This window comes from Pantherophis guttatus, chromosome 1 (assembly GCF_059756535.1).
Source record: "Pantherophis guttatus breed Tessera chromosome 1, ASM5975653v1, whole genome shotgun sequence".
NCBI classification, from domain to species: Eukaryota; Metazoa; Chordata; class Lepidosauria; order Squamata; family Colubridae; genus Pantherophis; species Pantherophis guttatus.
This window is the reverse complement of record NC_142063.1, coordinates 69,122,124-69,143,566: the sequence shown is the minus strand read 5'-3', so window position 1 is coordinate 69,143,566 and position 21,443 is coordinate 69,122,124. Positions and strand designations below refer to the sequence as shown.

At 39.3% G+C, this 21,443-nt stretch overlaps 1 protein-coding gene across 4 annotated transcripts in view; it reads right to left on the bottom strand.

Moving 5' to 3' along the window:
- Nucleotides 1-21,443, bottom strand: part of MAPKBP1 (mitogen-activated protein kinase binding protein 1) — a 131,238-nt gene that overhangs the window by 66,516 nt on the left and 43,279 nt on the right. For all 4 annotated transcript variants that reach the window (XM_034417791.3, XM_034417794.3, XM_034417793.3 and 1 more), the window contains exon 3: nucleotides 20,137-20,228. In XM_034417791.3, coding sequence (XP_034273682.2) covers nucleotides 20,137-20,228 — 92 coding nt within the window. The remainder of the gene's footprint in view (nucleotides 1-20,136; nucleotides 20,229-21,443) is intronic.

Sequence of the window (21,443 nt, the reverse complement as noted above, 5' to 3'; positions counted from 1 at the left end):
AATTTTTATACCGCCCTTCTCCCGAGGGACTCAGGGCGGTGCACAGCCAGCAATAAAACACACATATACATAAAATTTAAAAACAATTTAAAATATATTAAATAATTTGGGCCCGATATTATTTAAAAAAAACTAAGACAACCACTAAAATTCATGTTTAGGCCAGCCCAGCTTGTTGGAACAATAATGTTTTTGGAATTGGGTGGCCTCAAAATCAATAGGTAGATAAGTAGACAGGAAGGCAGACACAAAGGCAGACAAATCTGCAACCCTCTTCTTAAGTTTGCAAAAGCTTTGAATGAAACCTAACCCTAATTCCAACTTAGGTAAGGTATGGCAATCCTCAATACATTACTTAATGTCCAACATACATAGCATATGCAGCAGTGGTGAAATGCAGCCGATTCTATCCAGCTCGGGTGAACCTGTAGAGCTGGTGGCGGGAGGCTCCACCCACCTGCCCAGACGTCATCACATCCCATTTTTGACGTTCTGTGCATGTGCAGAAGGTCCTGTGCATGTGCAGAGGTGGCGCACCAGAGGTGGGTTTCAGCAGGTTCTGACCAGTTCTGGAGAACCGGTAGCGGAAATTTTGAGTAGTTCAAAGAACTGGTAAATACCACCTCTGTCTGGCCCCGCCCCCATCTATTCTCTGCCTCCCGAGTCCCAGCTGATCAGGAGGAAATGAGTATTTTGCAGTAACCTTCCCCTGGATGGAGTGGGGTGGGAATGGAGGTTTTACATTCCCCTGCCACGCCCACCAAGCCATGCCACGCCCACCAAGCCATGCCACGTCCACCAAGCCACACCCACAGAACCGGTAATAAAAAAATTTGAAACCCATCACTGGTGGCGCACGCTCTCCCATTTGTGAACCAGTAGCAAAGGTAAGTGGATTTCACCCCTAATATGCAGGTTTGTTTCCTTCAATGCAAGAGATGGATAAGAGAGGAGGAAGAAGGCATATACTCTGCCTTCCTCCACTCACCATTATAGAATAAAGCATGGTACAACTTCAAGCTGCAGTGATTTATAGATATATTAGTAAGATCAAACAGTCTATTAAAAAAAAAAGTTACTTGGTATGCATAAATTGTACCAGTGGATTACATTTTCTTCACTTGCACATTTCCTGATACTCAGCCCTTTGGTTACTGCCAGTGTGCCAGTAAACACAATAAATAGCTGGCATTTAAAAACACTTGAGAAGATACAGGGCTTCATGGCACACGGCTGAATGGCACTTCCTCAATGAACTCAGTGAAACAAGCTCTATTTGTTAGATGAATGATAATGGAAAGGAAGTGAGCAGGAAATAACTGGGGATGCCACAAAATAAGAATGAAACGCACAAATCCTTTATTGTCAGCAATGGACATTCCCAGCTTATTAAGAATGATGGGAAACCCTTGAATCTAACATAGTGAACACTTATGGAAGGATAACAGGACTAAGAAGGTTCAAAGAAATTAGAAAAAAGTCACGCAGAGAGAATGGAAAACTCAAGGAATGTTACTCTAAGGCCCATGTCTGCAAGAAGAGATCTTATACCCTGGAGCTTCTGTATAAATTCCAGGATATCACTGTTGATGATGCGTCTAGACTCCAGAACAGTACAGGTAGTCCTCTGCTAATGACTGTAATTGAATCATCAATTTTGACTGTAAGTACTGATGGTCGTAAAGCAGATCACCATGCCACTGTGCACAAAATTTACAATCTTTTTTTTCTAAGAGCCAGGTTTTTAAGATAAAGAACTTTTGGCAAAAAGATGGGCTGTACTTCAAGCAGTGAAAGTGTTTGCAAATCCTCTGGCAATGTCACTAATAAAAGGGGGAAAGGGGAGTGGGAATGCTGTAGGAATATATGGTTGGATAATAAAAGTGATATGGGAAGGGGAGAAATCCTCAGCTCCTACCTTTACTTCTATTTTCTCCCCAAAATGTAATTGTGTTCAGCTAAGTAGAACAACAAAAGGTGGGAGAGGCAATACAAGGTAAGTAAAGAGGCTACCATTAATATGTTTAAGTCTCCAGGACCAGATCAGTTATATATGAAAGTCTTGAAGAAACTTGGAGTGTCTTCTTGGAGCACATTTCTGTGCTCTCTGAGAAATCATGAAGGACACACACATTGCTGGAGGACTGGAGAAGGGAAATGCAGTTCCTAGCTTCAAAAAGGAGGAAAAAGAAGACCAGAGAAATTACAGAGCAGTCAGCTGGATATTAGTATCAGAAAAATGGAACAGGTAATTAATATTTCCAAGTTGAAAGCTCCGAAGTGCTTCCGTCTTAAAAGGATTTGTCAGTGACATCACCATTGCCTAGGGCCATGATGGAGAACCTATGGCATGTGTGTCAGAGGTGGCACGCAGAGTCCTCTCTGCTGGCACATGCGCCATCACCCCAGGTCAGAGCTCCATGGCGTTTCTTTCATGACCTTCTGTTTCCCTGCAAACAGTGAAACAGAAGCTCATGAAAGAAAAAGATCTTTCCTCTTGCTGGTATTGGGATGCCCCGCCTCCCACCAGCCATCTGGTCTTTGGGTCTCTGCTGCGCATGTGCATGTTTGCACATGTCCGTGCATGTGCATGTTTGCACATGTCCGTGCATGTTTCAGTTTGGCCATGCGCACGTGCACAGTTTGGGCACTCGGTGTCTAAAAGGTTTGTCATCACTGGCCTACGGGATGCCCAGTTGGGGGCTCTTTTGGCATTCCCTGAAGTAGCCCACCAAAGTGGTACCCATTTATCTACTTGCAGTCACCCACATTCGAACTGCTGCATCAGCAAGAGCTGGAACTTTTGACAGGAGCTCATGCCACCCCGCACCAGCAGCAGGTCTCAAACATGAGCCTGCCAATCATCAGCCCAGCGTTCTAACCTCATGAGCCACCACACTCCTATAACAGATAATTGAGCAGTCAGTTGGTGAGCATTTAGTAAAGAATGCACTGCTTCACAGGAGCCAGCATGACTTTATTGAAAGTAAATCATATATATCGATCTGGTCTCCTTTTTCTGATAAACTGGCCAGTTTAAATCATGAAAAGTATGTGGTAGTTAATCAATGATGCATTTGATTAACTGTCCCTTGAGATTCTAATAGAAAAGATGGCAAAATATAGTCTGCATTATATCGCCATCAGATATAGAGACAATTAATTGAACAATAGCACTCAGAAAATATACAGTTCCACATGAGTCTGGAAGAAACTATCAAGTAGCATACTGAAACGCTAGGCCTGTGATGTTCAGTATTGAATAAATGATTTGGATGAGGAATTAGAAAATATGATTATTAAATCTGCAGATGACACAAAAATAGAGGGAATAATGAATACTTTGGAAGGCAAGTAACGTAATTCAGAAGATCTTGATAAGACATGGTGATGACCATTGTTTGAACCAAATCATTTGCTTTGTACACAGAGATATATTATAAAAGTTGAGGTTTTCAGCTGTAGGTCAAGTTATGCTCTCTTTTTTTCACCCATGAGTCTTGTTTTGTTCTTCAGCAAGAAATTGCAATTATATATGATTTTCTGAATGATGCAAAATCTATGCACAGCAAAGGACGGGAGCAATGGTTTCATGATCAATACAGGGACAAGATAGCCAGTGTTAGGAAAACTAAGTTTTTATTCTAGAATCAATAACAACATTTTTCTCCCCATTGTACTGATGTTCATAAGCATAAATATTTGAAACCATCCAGTGTCTTTGCAAACAACTAACCCATATTGGACAGCTATCCCTGTCAAACTGATTAGAAGAAAATAAAACAACAAAATTCTTTCATTACAGATGAAATTTCTTATTACTCTTTTTAAAAAATCAAGATATAAAATATTCGTAGGAGCCGCCTTTGGTATCAGGTGCACATGACATTCAGGTTTTGCCCAAAACTCACCTTTCCTTAATTCTTACACAACCTTTTTTCACCTATTAACATATCTGTACACACTAGACACAGGATACCTCCCCAGGATACCGAATTCTGCTCAGGTAAGCAAAAGAAGACGAGAGGCAATTGCTTGCTGAGGCAAGATACTTCTAACTTTCTTAGGCAATTTAACACCTTTGTGTATTCTAAATATCTGGAAAAACTTAAGCATGGCAACGATGCATTGCAACTGTTGCTTCTCTTGAAGTCTAAGGGTATATAGATGATTATTTTTTTAAAATGTTAACATTCATATTCTGAAATATTTCACTAATGCCTATTACACAGAATGTGCCATTCATTAACTATTTTAATTAAGACTTGATGACTAAGTCACATGGCTCTCTTTACATATCACAAACCTTATAAGCCATCATGGCTCACAAAATAGACTAAGCCCAAACCAAAGAAACCTATATTTTTGGCCTGGTAAACTCAGAAAGATTGGAGTTACCCCCCACCCACCCTCTGACTTCCACAATGTCAATATTTATCCAAAGTAGATTAGAGAAATACTTAATAGGTATTTAAAGGAATCCAGTATTTCAGAAGCTATAAAATAACCCTTCAAAGAGTTTTTCTAGAAATATTAGAGTTGAGCACATCTTTAATCTCTGTTTCTCAAACTCTCCTCCTCCCCTGAAGTTTACTCAGTCCTTGAGAATCCTATAGCTAGCCTTAATTCATAATTGTCCATGTATAAATGGAATACCTTACTCAAACCCTGCTATTGTTTTATGAATTGGGATTTATGGGTTGAGATACTAATTCCAACAGTGGAATTTTAACATAGTCTCTCTAATATACATTTCAAATAATTTCTCAGAACCTTAGAAAAATGTTGTCAATCAGAAGAGACGATCTACTGAGCCAAAGTCATTGGCTCGTAACAAGTATATACTTTGCTGGTACATGTGGCTTGCTTTAGGATGGAATATCTTTTACCAAACACACATATGCGAGTGTACACAACTCACTCACTGTTTTCATTTCTTCCAAATTGAACATCATTTATGTAGCTTTCTCTCCAGCAATATAATAGCCACTGTTCAATGAGACCATTTCTTGAGAGATGCCAACCACTTTCTTACATTAAGGAATAGGCAGACAGGCAATCCCAAATCATTTTAAATAAAGCATATATGTTAAGCAATTATTTTAAAGAAGAGGTTTAAAATCACCTTATTAAACTACCCAGAACAAGCTCAGTAAATGAGCAGATGTTATGGGAAGACCCTTCCATGAAGTTCTAATCCCCAAATAACACTGTTATTCATTGAGTAACATTGAGCAGCAAAGCTACATTAGGAAACAATGGTTTGTTTTATTCAACCATCACTTCTCCTGCTTTGTAAGTAAACTTCCTTTTCCCATTCAAATGAAGCAGAAGCAAAAGTATTCTACTCCAGTTTGCTGTCAATAGATCCATTTTATTTGGAATTGGTCATAGGCCATTCTTTCTCTTTGCTATAGTCCAGATTGGAACACTGGCAGTGTGTGATGCTTTCCTTGAGTGCAGAGTAAAATGTTATTCCAATTCCTGCATTCTTCCATGAATGAAAGGGCTTCTATTGCCTCTGATTTATTTGGGAGGGATGGAATCACAGAAGGAAGAGAACAAGGAACTAATTGAAAAAAAGTAATCATAACAAAATTAAATGCAATCTCTGTACCACAATTCAGAATTGAAAAAAGTCAATACTTGTTTTTAAAGATCTTTTGTCCATCCAATCAACAGACTTCAGACAAGATCTGTATCTCAGAAGAGGAATAATGCTGATAAAAGATTAGGAACTACCGGTACTTTGGATGTCCCAAAAGGTGCTTTTTTCAAGAGGCAACTGGATTTTCTGGTTTTTCTTTGAAAGTGTTTCGGTTCTCATCCAAGAAGCTTTTTCATCTTCAGAGCTGAATGACTGAGAATCTCAGTCTACTTTGGTCTACTCAGTCTACTCACAACTACTTTGGATATATAGGCAATGTGAAAGCAATATCATAATTGCACATCACACCAAGTGTAAAGATTTTTCTTAAATCCATTCCCCAAATCCAGTTATCCCACTCTGATTCTCATCCTTAACAAGCTGAAATAAAATGCCTTAAGCTGTTATTGTCTGTCTGGAACTGCAAAAGGAGAGAGAATTTTAGACTCTGGGCTTGCCAGCAATTATTGGCTAGTAAGCTTCAAGTTTAGTGGGTCACTTGTTGTGCATTGTGTTTCCTCCTGTCTTAGAAAAACAAACTGAATTATGTTACTTGGTCATATTTTAATCTTGGAAAAATGCAGTTATTACCTAGAGTCTTAATTGATAGGGGTAATCCACAAATATTGTAATAAATAAGAAAATAAATGTGACATTATGAAAAGAGCACGTAATATTTATTGTACCCTTTTTCAAATGCCAGGGAAATCAATGCAAACCAAAATTTCCCAGCACTAGGAAGACTGAGACAGTGCAGTGGAATAATATTTTGAGTCATGTATTGTTTTAAGACACAGCCATTGTGCGGAGGTAGTAAATTATGCTTTTCATTTTTAGATAAATATGCCACATTTCCCTGAAGTATTCAAGGTAATACACTTTACAAACCCTCTTATTTTGTCCCACATCCACCATACTCTAAAGTAAAATTCAGTACAATGTGTTTACACATTGACCAACACTTCCTTTTCCAAAAGAGAAGGGTTTATTTGCTTTGATATAAAATAATAACTATTAAGTAATAGGCAGAAAAAGCTGGTTTTATGCACTGCGGACATCAAAAAAAAAATAACTTCAAGGCACACCATTTTTAAGGTTTAATCAGAGATCTTTAACTTCAAAAACTGCATGCAGTTTTATTTCTTGACACTCTAAAGGCATCTGCTTCAAATTAACTGCCGTAATTGTTGTTTTTTTTAAAAAATATTTTGAGTATTACTGGAAAAATCTTTTGAAGGTTGGTTATTATTATCACTATTTTATACATATGGTCCTTGGGTAATGGCCATTCATTCAGTGATCATTCAAGCTTACAACAACAACCATTTTTTCGTCGCCACGATGTAAAAAAGGCATTGAGACTCTAGAAAGAGTGCAGAGAAGTGCAACAAAGATTATTAGGGGACTGGAGGCTAAAACATATAAAGAACGGTTGCTGGAACTGGGTATGTCTAGTCTGATGAAAAGAAGGACTAGGGGTGACATGATAGCAGTGTTCCAATATCTCAGGGGCTGTCACAAAGAAAAGGGAGTCAAGCTATTCTCCAAAGCAGCTGAGGGCAGGACAAGAAGCAATGAGTGGAAACTAATCAAGGAGAGAACAACTTAAGAACTAAGGAGAAATTTCCTGACAGTTAGAACAATTAATCAGTGGAACAAGTTGCCTCCAGAAGTTGTGAATGCTCCAACACTGGAAGTTTTTAAGAAGATGTTGGATAACCATTTGTCTGAAGTGGTGTAGGGTTTCCTGCCTAAGCAGGAGGTTGGACTAGAAGACCTCCAAGATCCCTTCCAATTCTGTTATTCTATTCTATTCTATTCTATCCACTGAGCAAGTGGTTCTTACGACTTCTCTTTGATGTTTCGGTCATCATAGCAAACCTGCAGTGATGTAGCAGCAATCTGGGCACTTGGCAACTGGCTTGGATTTCTGACGAGCGCTGCATCCCTCATTCAAGTGATCATGGTTTGTGACCTTCCCTGCTGGCTTCCCACAAGCAAAGTCAATGGGGAAAGTAACAGGGACTCAGAGATTGTGGGCACCTGAGATCCTCGTTTAATGACCAGTGGGGATTAGTTTAACAATGGTAACCAGGGACTTCCACCACTAAGCAGCAGAGTCACCTGACATCACACTTTACGATCGCATTGCTTAATGACAGAAATCCCGGTTGCTATTATCATCATTAAACTAAAACTGCCTCTGTGTTGTCATTTTAGCCTTAAACAATCCCTAATGCTGCCTATTTCTAATTGCCTTTAAAAATATTTCCTTGCCTTTGAGTCAGAGCTGGACAACATATTCCCAGCTATTTAAAAAAAATACATCACAAGAAAGACAGTCATAATTTAATGCCTCTGCTTGAAGCTGATTCCCTCCAAGCTGCCTACTTTTCAGCCCCCTCAGGCACAGGCAGGCCACAGCAACAGTGTTTTGCTTGATTTTCAGCTGTGTAAGATGCCTGCACATATTTAGAGTGACACCCAGTCTTCATAGGGATAGCAATTTCGTAAGACTGAAAAGCCTTATCTGAGAACATGCTGTGCACAGCATATAATTTGGCTAAGAGGTCATTTTTTCCATTTATCCAATGTTTTGGGTCCTGCCATTATGTAGTCATCTATGTGCCAGAAAAAAATGAAAAGAGAGGAGACTCTGAAGTGAGAAACCTATGGTTTCAAAAAGGGAATTTGTGAATACAGGAAGGAGGGCAGGAGGGAGGAAGGAAAAAGGAAAGAGAGGGGGGGAGAGAGAAAGGAATGAGAGAGAGAAGGAGGGACAGAGGAAGGAAGGAAGGAAAGAAGGAAGGAAGGAAGGAAGGAAGGAAGGAAGGAAGGAAGGAAGGAAGGAAAAGAAAGAAAGAAAGAAAAAGGAAGAAAGAAAGAAAGAAAGAAAGAAAGAAAGAAAGAAAGAAAGAAAGAAAGAAAGAAAGAAGTGAATCATTCAACATTTGGCATGATTTACTCTTTATTATAGTATGATATTTAAATATGTGCTGAGCAGATTTTTTGGCTGGAGAAATACTGAGTGATATCTGTTCCCACATCCTACCACTTAGCTTGGCTGTGACACAGATGACTGTCATTTTCCATGAAACTTGTTTCAGAAATGACAAGCAAAATATCTCCTAAGTTTAGAAAAAGCAGATCCTGAAAGTCTCTGACTCAGGAGTACAGGGCTCCTCAAGTTCATGTGGTTTAACCCAAACAATCAAATCGAAAGAATAACCAGGGTGATGATAAGAGTTAGAAGGAAAAGATTATTGACATTCAGCTCTCAACTCAGCAAGTTTGCAGCTCATGCTGGTAACATTTGCTTAAGAGGGGAAGATCTTACACTTTCAAAGTCCAATGGTACCCTGTTTTTTGGTTATACCCAACAGCACCATGACATAACATGACATCTTCAGAGGCTAGACAACTTACAGTGCAGGCTAAAGTCCAATGGTACATGTGACAGAGGCTCATTGTATCCTTCTGTAGAAAAGGTTTAGTCTAGGTTTTGAGCTAAATAACAGTGCAGTGATATACAGTGATATAAGAAAGGATTGCAGAAGCATATCCCAGGCATTGCAGGCAGGCTCTGAGATGTTTTTCCTCCAACAGAGGTTACTTCTAGTATCAGAGCAAAGATGAAGAGAAGCTTGGATAGGTCTATAGAAATGCACACATATGCATAACACCTCCTTTAATGACAGAGGCAGATTAGCATTTAAACACCCAGATCTTCCACCAACCATAACATCACAGAAGAAAATCTTCATATGTGTATAACTTCAGTGAAAAGAAAATTGGGAAGAAGTACAGTATTAACATTTTTCTTTTGAGGAGCACTGCCAACATAAGACTCCTAGCTATTCTCATCAATACATTTGTTTTATGATTTATAAGGGGACTTCCTGGAGCAGCAGTTCAGGTATTGTATTGGAAAAGAAACATCTAAATCCATCTTAGGGTGACTTTGGCCAACTCATGCTCTCTCAGTCCAACGTACAACTATCTTGTGAGGAAAAATAAGAGAATGAAATGCTACATTAGCAGCCTTGAGCTCCTGAATGAATAGTGGAATATAAACCTAATCAAATAAATAAACCACGAGGTATAATTGCTGTAGGGTTCATATCATCATCATGCTCTCTGTATTTATGGAGAGCAGCCTCTCCTATATCTCTTGGATTGTATTCACCCACTTCCCAGCCAACATCACCAAAACCCCTTTCCAACAGATTTGGAAGGCGCCCAACTAGGGGAAGCTAATCTTAATAGTCTGAATCATTATATCAGGTTACAATGCTGGGCACAATACAACGTCTACTTGGTGCTGAGAAGTAAGGGCAGATTCTTTGGGCAACGAGAAGGCATACAGGATCTTTCAAGAGGGTAAGGCACTAGGAACCTCTCTCTCACAAGGTACTACAATTGTACTATTTTCCTTAAGGAAGACCCCTTAGGGTCAATATCAAGTGTTTCACCAGGTTCAGTAACTGGATTGCATCCCTTTCTCTCCCTATCACAATGCCCCCTATCAAGATGCTACCACACTTTCTTCTAGATTCAGAGTTCTGGGCCTTTTAAATCAGGTTGTCCTCTAGACTTGCACATTTCTTAAACATCAGCACAACAACAGCAACAACCAAAGTTCTATTTTTCTTCATAAGCAATCACAACTCAGCCTTTCCAAAATTATTCCTCGACCGCTGTCACTTTTCGCCTTTCTGCAACCCACTCAATAGTTTCACCCATTCTAATACCAAGATACTATATGTTCAATTGAAAACTGCATGGAAAGGCAACATTTTAGTCCCTTTATCTATGTATTGTAAGAGAGTGGAAGATTGCAGGGAGTAGAATGATAGTACAAAGTGTGGAGAGGATTGGTCACAAAAACGGACAGCACCATTTTTCCATTTTTTCTTCATTTGGTGTTGTACAAATGTGCGTGGGGGTTTCTTTAAATCGTGTCAAACCAGTGGTGGGTTGCTCCCGGTTCGGTAGTAAAACCGGCGGGAGGCTCCGCCCACCCACCACGACGTCTGCGCATGTGTGCACTCCTGTTGCGAACCGGTAGTAAAGGTAGTAAAACCCACCCCTGTGTAAAACCTCTATGAAAGCTTATTCTGTGTTTTTTATTACATTCCAAACAATATTAGTAGACCACCGAAATTAGACACAAAGCAGCCCTAGTTTTATAAGTTGCTAGGGCTTAACTTGAGTCTAACCAGGCAGATTATAAATTGTCAGCTACGGCATGTAAAACATTTACCTGAAGGGGGAGGTTGTGGTGGATGGTGAACAATTTGAGGGAAAGGGGCTCCATAGTATATGTGGCTTTTCCTGAAGCAAAGGTTTACAGCCTTGCTAATTTTTCTTTTTTAAAGAAAGAAGATACATATTAAATAAATTGAGCCATAAAGCATCTGGCTTGGGATTCAGATGGATGAGTTTCTCCTCTTTACGTCCTTTTACTCTTCAGTAGTAACCTCTGAGGATTTTTAGTTTTGTTTTACTTCTTGTTTCTAGGATACAGAATCTCAGCAGCAATGTCAACAAAACACACACATAAGCATGTGGCAAGATCGGGAGAAACTGGAAGAGGGCAACCAGAATACTTTGGCCTGTTAAAATAAAATATTGTATAAATAAATAAAAGAAGTTTAAGGCTTTTCATCATTATTAAATCTGAATACGGTGCGACGGTTGAGAGATCGTTTTCACAAAGTTGCTGAAGGTTTCTTCCCATTCATAGCCTAGTTTGTATATACAAAATAAAGGAAACAAGGCAGTTGAAAGGCTTTCTAAGGTGAACTGCAAACTACTTCCCTTTTTTCACCAAGAAAGGAAAGAGGCCGAAGTTAGAGATGAACACACAGATTGGGAGTAAACAAAAAGTGGTTCAAGAGACATATTCTGTTGTTTAACACATGAGCTGTGGCTCCTGAGTCAAAAGATGAAATCCCACATGTTGTAGCTTATGGCATCTCCTTGATGTGCTGACAGAACTAAAGCTTTCGTTATGCATCCCATTGCAGGAATGAAGTTAAGACTTCACCACCAGTCCAATAAATCCCTTCACCTCAAGTAGCCCAATGTCTTAGGTCAGTCCAGGATAGGTGGGCCAATTCTTGGGTTGCAGATACTGCTGAGAATAAAAGGAATTTATCTCACATGCGGAAAAGAGATTTACTAACTGAACCTATCCAAAATGATCCTGTCTACAAGATGATTTAAAAAGATCTACTTATGGTCCTACCTCAGCAAGAGGTGAGATGAGCATGAGGCACAAAGCAAGATTTCTCCATGGTGGCCCCCATGGAGGGGGATGTCATGGAATATGCCCTCCCCCTCCCAGAAAGGCTTAGTTTCTTTTCTTTTGGCATTCAGGATGGCACAGAAAGTTCTTCTTGCAAAAAGACATTTGATACAACGCCAACAAAATGAAATTCAATGAAGAAAAAAGTAAAGTCTTACACTTAAGCAAGAAAAACCAAAAATACACATATAGACTAGATGAAACCAGGCTTAATAGCAGTAACTGTGAGAGGGATCTTGGAATCTTAGTGGATAACCAGTTAAATACGAGCCAGCAGCGTGTGGCAGCAGCCAAAAAAGCCAATGCAATCCTAAATTGCATTAACAGAAAGATACAATCAAGATCAAGTGAGGTATTAATACCACTCTATAAACCCTTAGTAGGAGCATACCTAAAATACTGCATCCAGTGTTGGTCACAACACTATAAAAAAGATGTTGAGACTCTAGAAAAAGTGCAGAGAAGAATAACCAGGATGATTAGGAGACTGGAGACTAAAACATATGAAGAACAGGAACTGGGCATCGCTAGTTTAGTGAAGAGAAGGACCAGGGGAGACATGATAGCAGTGTTCCAATATTTGAGGGGCTGCCATAGAGAGGAAGGGGTCAAGCTATTTTCCAAGGCACCTGAAGGCCAGACAAGGAATAATGGATGGAAACTGATCAAGGAGGGATTCAACTAGAAATAAGGAGAAATTTTCTGACAGTGAGAACAACCAACCAACCAACCAACGGAATAGCTTGCCTTCGGAAGTTTTGGGAGCTTCATCACTGGAAGCTTTCAAGAAAAATTGGACTGCCATTTGTCAGAAATGGTGTATGGTCTCCTGCTTGAGCTGAGAGTTGGACTAGATAATGTACAAGGTCCCTTCCAACTCTGTTAATCTGTATCTGGGTAGCCTTTGCCATTATAGGTTTGTTTCATGGCTAAGGAGGCATTACTGACAAGCTTGTTCTTTATCAGGAACCTTAGGATTAGTCATTATTTATTTATTTATTAGTTTGATTTATATGCCGCCCTTCTCCAGAGACTCAGGGCAGCTTACAATGCTTTTAAGCAATAGCCTCCATACTTTTGTATATACCTGCTTAGTAGGGCTTTTTGGCCCCCACTAAGCGGTGTTCTATTTTATACAAAGTCAGCTTATTGCCCCCACAAACCAGGTCCTCATTTTACCTACATCGGAAGGTTGGAAGGCTGAGTCAACCTTGAGCCTGGTGAGAATTGAACTCGCAGTAATTGCAGGCAGCTGGCAGCTAAATACTACTTTAACAGTCTTCATTAGTCATGATGGGATCAATGTTTTATGTTTAGTGCCTTTATATTGTGCTCCACCCTTGACTGTTTGAAGAAGGTGAGAAATTTTGTAAAATAAATAAATCAAGGAACCAGGAGATATGACATTATATAAAATACAGGTAGTCCTCGACTTAGGATCACAATTGAGCCCAAAATTTATGTTGCTAAGTGAGATATTTGTTAAGTGAGTTTTGCCATGTTTTACAATGTTGTTAAGTGAATCACTGCAGTTATTAAGTTAAGAACACGGTTGTTAAGTGAATCTGTCTTCCCCATTGGCTTTGCTTCTCAGAAGGTCGCAAAAGGGGATCACGTCATGACCCCGGGACACTGCAACTGTCATAAATATGAATCAATTGACAAGCATCCAAATTTTGATCATATGACCACGGGGATGCTGCAACGGTCGTAAGTGGGAAAAATGGTCATAGGTCACTTTTTTCAGCGCCGTTGTAACTTTGAATGGTCTTTGAATAATCTGTTGAAAGTTAAGGACTACCTTAAAGGGGGAGTAAAAACAGGACAGGGGAAGAAGCAGAAGTAATGTCATGGAAAAGGAGACAGTTACTGCCTGCAAAGACAACCCAACAGGGACCAAGGAGATGAAGAGGAGAGCAGGTTCATTGTATAAAAAGGTCATTCAACCCAAGGAGAAAGAAAAGAGACAGCAGGACTACCAAAGCCTTGAGAAGGAAGCATAGCCAGTCTGTACTGTCCTCTTCCAAGGACCCACAGTCACGCAGTAGACATTAGGTCCTTCTAATGCTCTTGTTTTATTGGGAGGAGGGCAGGTTATGTGTGTACGTGTGTACGTGCCTGTGTATAATCTGTTCTTTCCGCTTTGAAAGGGCCTAGTGGTTCTTTACAGAGCCTCAGAGGATCTTGTGAGATAAATCTGTGCAGGCCCTCCTATTCACAGAGGACCCTGCAAAACGTATGACATCAGGTTAGAAGAAATGCAGCTATTACAAAGAAAAATGAAGCTTTCAAACAGAATGGGAGGAAGATTTGGCTTTTGTGGTTTAAGGAGGCCAGTATCTTCAGGGTTGCTCACTCGCTACCGGCCAAGAGCTCTTATGAAGCAAGACATTGAAAAATGTTCCTCTCAATATCCTCTTGGATCACAATGAACCCGGGGGGGGAGGACTTTTTAAAACCAAGGAATAAGGTCAGCATTCACTGTACAAGCTGCTTTATTACTTTTATGCTATTAATGTGAAATTTCAGTTGAATGGCACATGCCGCATGGTTCTTGGGATTACTGAAGACTGTGGTCTGTGGCTTTATCACTGCTGGCACGGACAACTAAAACACAAGATAGGGAATCATGTCCAGATCGATGGTCCTTGCCTAAAGCTGAAATACACAGATTCTTCCTGGGTCATTTCAACACATTTTGAATTTGGAAAAAATATTAGGATTTATAACCAAGTGAATACAAACATGCAATAAATTATTAAACTAACATCTCAGGAAGACATGTCACATGGATCTTGATAATTCACAGCAAGGTTAGATGTCTCTGTCATCATTAGTCCTCATTACCATTTTCTAAGTACAGACAAGAAAAGGCAAGAAGGTGAGGTACCCACCTGGCAACCAAAAGGAAGGACAAGCCCCATAACTATCAGAACAACAAAGATTCTAAGGGCACTAGAGATTTTCATCTGTCCTGCCAACTTTCTACACCTCCTCCCGCTGATGTTGATTTAAAACACTAATCTTTTAACTCAGCAGAGGAAGAGCTACACTATGCACCAATTACAGCGGACTAAAATTGCATTTAAATTACAGGTTCAATCTTGACTCAAGTCTCAGGCTGGCTGTCCTGAGAGAACATGCCACGCAAAGTGCCATTCTCCAAGCCAACGTTACAGGACCTGGAAACCCAGGTTTCGCAATTTTTGAATTCTGAAAGAGAAATCTAACTTGCAAAGTTAGATTTATTGGGATTGGGGTTTCTGTTTTGGAACAAATCAATTCAACAGATGCCAAATGGAATTTAACACTAGCATTTATCAAACAGATAAAGAAAGGGAAATTTAAAAAGACATTCAGAAGCAAATTACAAGATTTTGATGTGGTCCTCCTGTGAGATTTGAGCCTTTAATTCTTGCCAGGGTCCAACAATGTTAACAGCTAAATGAATGTGGGTTTCCCAACAACTCTGCTGTAAAAATAATGCTTCTTATGAAGTTTGGCGCTGAGCTGAAAGAGCAAGAGAGTTGAATCTCAGGCCTGCCTTGTACTGGCAGTTTTTAATAAAAGTTGAATCAACTAATGGGATATCTGGAGTGGAACAGAGCAGAACTAAGACATATGCAAGAACCATAAGGAAGGCATCCATGTGGTGTCAAGCATACTGTGCACTGCTCCAGTCAGCAAAATGCATATTACTCCAAGAACAAGCAATCCAGCAAATTTTATTCACCACTGCAGAGGAAGGCTGCAGAAAGAAAACCCCATAGTCAGTGTAACAACAATGCCAAGGAGATTTCTGCACCCTGCCAAGAAGGTATAAATTCCTCGTGAATATGAGAAAACAAACTGAGCCTGCAATTCAATTAGGGCAGCAAACTATTTGTCTTTTTATGCCTTGGCAGTGGCTATGCCCCCAGCAACATAAAGCAGCCCACCATAATGGACAAGTAACTATTTAGCCAAATCACATTGCAGAGTTTATGAACCATGATCCCTTTATCCAAATTTAGAAAGTTAATTTATGTATGCGTTAGACTTATATTTTGGCATTACCAGTTAGGCAGAATTTAATATTGTTGTAATGGGAGATTATGAAGAAACTAGTTTTGTTTCTGCTCATCCCCAAGACATATAAGACTCTTCTGAAAAGTTCAGAGAAATTTCTTTTTACTCAGCTCCCTATGTTTTTCTGGGAATGCCAAAGACTCCTAAAGATTCCTGCAGTTTCTCAGGCTTCATTAAAATGTCCTTAGTTGGCACAGGACATTGAATAACATCTTCCCAAATAATTTCCTTATCAAGTGGAAACAGAAACGATTTCTGCTTTTAGAGACTGTGGGCATGACAAACAAGTTCATCTGGCTGGAGAAAATAAAAACACCATTATTGCTTTCAAGCTGCAACCCTGAGGTCTAATCCTCCAAAGCTTTGGGTGAGGCTCTCAGAGCCCCTCCGAAAGTTGCTACTGAGTTAAAATTTTCATTTGCCCAAAGTGGAGGCTTATTAAATACATGGGAGTAATCCTATTAACTAGATTTTGTCCCTCCCAGTTAAAGTCAACTAATTCTTATTTTTCTCTTGTTCCCACGCCTGGCACACACTTACCAAAGACTTGTGGTCCTTTGAATCCTATTCAACCATTGTTCTCCCACAGCTTACAATAATAACTGAGTGATTGCACTGCCCATTAAATGCATGTTCTACATTTTCACTGACTTTCATTAACATTCTTTTAAAATCCATTCTGAGCTCTGCTATTGTGCTATTAAGTATACCCAATCATCGTGCATTTTTTTTAATGGAGAATGAAATGTACCGTTCTAAAACCATCATACATATAGTCAAAAACAGCCTACCTGGCCTTAAGACATGGTTGCTGAGGCTACCTGGGGATAGCAGGTGTCATTGTAGCATTTTATTGGACAAAAAGCAAAGAGCAGTATGTGGCTACCTATAGAACACAGAGAATGTAGCATGAAAGCTACATAAAGCCACCATTCTGCAGCAAAACCAAGATCATGTAAGTCACCCAGAGTCGCCTTGTGGTGAAATGGGTGGTACACAAATTTAATAAATAGATAATAACCCCAACCTTACCACCACACAAAAAATCAACCACAAGGGACATTAAGCATCTCTTCAAAGCAATGCTTAGCTTCTTAACATCTTATATTTGGAAGGGGGTGTCAACCTTTCAAGCTAGGTCCAGTTCAGGAAACAGACTCCACAAGAAGACTGAGTGTGGAATTGGGATCGTAGAAACATCCAGGAGCATAGAAGAGTTCAGAGGCAGATGAATAAATAAATGTCGTAAACGTATTTATTCATATAATAAATCATATTAACTATGTACAACAGAGATCAAGTTTCATGAGGAACAAACATGAAAAGAGAGAGATGGAGAGAACGCAAGGTGGAAAAGGTTGGAGGGGGTTTTATACTCAGCCCCTCCTTTCCACATAGGGGTGGAGACACTCTGTGCTTCCACTGGTATCTATATGACACATGTGCCAATGGCTTGCAAATACTTGATACTGAGATAGGTTGTATTAAGAGAATATTTCAAGTTTTCTGGTATTTTGTTTCCTCTCCCTCTTATATCCACTGAGTTAAGGAGGAACCAACTTGAGTCTCCTTCCAATACGATCTTTTCAGAGCTCAACGAATGCTTCTGCTCCTTTTATTTTCTGAATATTTTGGTCAATATCATCTATTGATATCATCAATATCATCTCCACAGCTCTTTTTGGGAGGTAGAGAGGAGGGAGGGAAAGAGATGACTCCAGTAGGCAACTTCTGTGATTTTTTAGCCCCTCCTTTGATTTAATTTTGCTGCAGGATTCTGACCCATTTGCCCAGCAAATATTCATCTGTACCTAGCTAATTATTTTCATTTTTACTAGCCAAGAAGTCTAAACTTTCACCATTGATTCCAAATCCCAAAATTCGAAGACTTATATACTAGCTCAAATTTTGATGAGGCACACCAGACTTTAAGAAGTGACACAATAACACAGCAGATAAAATGTAATCTTCAACCCACAGTAACCTGGGATGAACAGCCTTCCCCAATCCAATGCCTTCCAGATACGCTGGGCTCTCATCATCTCTCATCATCTCCAACTACATCATCTCCAATTACATGGCTAATCCAGCATTTAGAAGTATATCCAGATACTTCTACAGGCCTCCCATCTTAGTGTCAGCCCCTTTCTTATATGCAATTATGCATCCTACAGATTTTACAGCCTCTTTTCTGAAGGAAAATATCTCTTCTAGTTTATCAGAGTCTGAACAAACTGTAGACTAGCTCAGGGACAAAAGTTGCTTTCAAGGATAGCACAACCAAGCAATGAGAAGAATTATTGCTGTTCTTCCCTCTTCTATAGACTCACTGTGCCCAAACCAACAGCCTTCTAAGAATGGCTTCAATTTCTTTTCTTCTTGTTTGAAATTCATTAGAACCACCCAGTGACATTAGCAAAATGAAATGTTAAAACAAGGTAAATATTCATTGCACTCCTCAATCGCTGCAGTTTGAAATTGTAAGACTGCCTGGCCCATGTCAGCTTTTCCAAAATGCTTGCTTACAGTTCCTAATTTGGATCTCCGCCCTTCGTTCCTCTTAGCCATTTCACTCTGTTTGCACAGTGAGACAGAGTACCATGCAAGGAAGGTCCATGCAAGGAAGAGAGACTGGCTCCAAGAAAAGACTATGGGCCCTTTTTCTAAGTCTGTCTTTCCAAAACAGCATTCAGCTATCTTTTGCTGAGGTGGGGAGTGGAAATTATTATTATTTATTTATTTTGCAGTGGAACTATGCTACTTGTATTATTAGTAAAATCAGAGCAATAGCTACAGTACTAAGATTGGGCTAGTAGGCAATTGAGAACACAGCAGTAACATCACCAAAGATACTGAAACCAAAATATGAAGCTTTTTTGTCACTGTTATATTTCTTTTTTAAAGGAAAAAAATGGTATATTAAACCTGGCAAGGTTTATTGCACTGGTTTTCTTTCTTTGGGAGAAAAATAGATTAGATTAAAAATTGTGCTGCTGAATTTCCACTTTCAGGATTGGGTCTGGGGTAATCTTCTGCCATCACAAAAAGAAAATGGGGCTAGGGACAAGGATGATGTGGTCCAAGAACACTGGAGCTAATAATTTGAATCCATTCTTTCAAACTATTGTTTTGATCTCTGTGAATACATGTATAAAGCCTAACTGAAAATTATGTCAAATCCAGGGGTGATTAGTCACCATTTGAAGGATCTTCGTTGGCTTCCAGGAAAACCCAAAGCACGTTGCCTACTATTATTATTATTTATTATTTATTGAATTTACTAATACTTGCTTCCAGAATATGATGGAAGGGTTCTACTCACAGAATTTATCCATCAATTAGGTAATTATTTTGGCCCATGTAAGAAATACTGGGTAGAACAATCTAATCCCAGGACTAATATTACAACACAGAACAACTATTCATGCAAGAGGAACTTTGGCTCATAAATCTTCATATCACACAGCGATTTCCCATTCTAAAAGGGCAATTCCAGCTTCATGAGGAATTCAGATTCACATTTTTCTGACTTTTGTTTAACCTTCTAGTTAACAAAAAAAATCCTTAGCAGAAAACAAGAAGAGGAACCTCAAAAATAGCAATACAATAATAATAGCATTTAAACTTATATACCGCCCCATTGTGCTTTAAGAGTTGTTTACAGACTCAGCATATTGCCCCCAACAATCTGGGTTCTCATTTTACTGACCTCGGAAGGATGGAAGACTGAATCAACCTTGAGCCCGATCCAGATCAAACTCCAGGCTGAGGGCAACGTTTGCTTGCAATATTGCCTTCTAACCACTGTGCCACCAAAGAAAGATAATCAGTGCAGTAAACCTTACCAGGTTTAATATACCTCTTTTCTTTTTTTAAAAAAAAAAAAGAAATCTCAGAAAAATGACAAAAAAAGATTTCATTAGTGATGACAGATGAATATAAGAGTTTTATTCCCTCTAGCAACAATTTATGTTAACATTGCTTATGCATCATAATTGGAATGAATTTAGGAGAACATTTCCAAAAGTCTCACTCTACTACATGACACGTTTGGCAGACTTTATCTCTAAGCAGTCTTGCAGTCATTTAAAGAGTGCCTTTAACAACTTACCCAGCTGGATAAGCAATGAGACCGTTCTTAGGATCACAGGCCAATCCTCTGCCTCCAGAGACAGTGATTCCCAGGACTTTTTCTAAAGTCACCTAGTTTAAAAAGAAAAAGAAAAGATGATGAATATATAGCTTTGACATCCTGTACAACTGCATGTGCTACACTCTCCGCATTTTATGCATCAGTTTACTCAGTGTATTATTTCTCTCATGGAGATCAGATGACATTCAAAAATCTGTTTTAAAAAGCTATCCAATATTTGAACATTCTTAACTTGATGAGGATGGCAAGAGTGTTTTTTTTTTAAAGGAAACTTCTCCATAGCAACTGAAAAGAAGCTATTTTGAAAATTGTTTCCAAAAGTGAAACCAATAAGGAGGCAATCAGCTGAAAGCCTGAGCAGAAGCATAGGCTGCCCTTGTCCCTGCCAAGATCTTTTCAAATGTCTGGTACCATATTCCAGAGATATTTGTAAAACTCTTTCAGCAACACTGAATGGGATTATTTGAGAAAATCCCTCTCCAGAGCTTTCCAGAAGACAAGGACAGGTTTCAAATCTTTTAAAGAGGAAAACATGCTCTCATCTTTTAAGGGATTAGGGGTTGGACAGTCCTTCAATTCATTCCATTTAACCTGAAACTAAGTAAGATTTTTCTTTGTAAATATATTATGAATATATTACCAATTTAAGTTATTCTGTGGCAATTCCGCAATGGTTAAGCCAATTAACATCCCAAATATTAAGAAAAGATTTGAACTTAACAGAATAACAGTTGGAAGGGATCTTAGAGGTCTTCTAGTCCAACCCCCTACTCAAGCAGGAAATCCTATACCAGTTGTCCAGTCTTTGTTCAAACCTCTAGTGTTGGAGCACCCACAGCTTGTTCTTGAATGGATGAACCAATCTGCTTGTTGTTCCCTGCAATCCTAACGAGCTATTCTGCTTTCTGACTTCTACCTATTAAAAAGTAGCAACGTAGCTGAAGAATAGGTACTATTTCATAGAAAGAAAGAAAAAATCCACCCTACATACCAAAAGAAACATACTGGTGATTACACTTGATAGAGTTCTTTGCAAAGTATTTTGGTATGACTGACGCACACTCCTCAAAACATTAAAGCAGCCACATCTTGATTTGATGTCTCTAAGAGCTATCTTTAGCTCTGTGTACTTTTGGTATGGAAGCTTTACTATAACTGGTTGTCCCAGCTGAAGTGTTATCTGGGTTTACACACACATGGCAAACAACCAGGGGAGGTAGGTAAAACAATCATGTGACTGTCTCTAAAGGTGCAACTACTTTAAA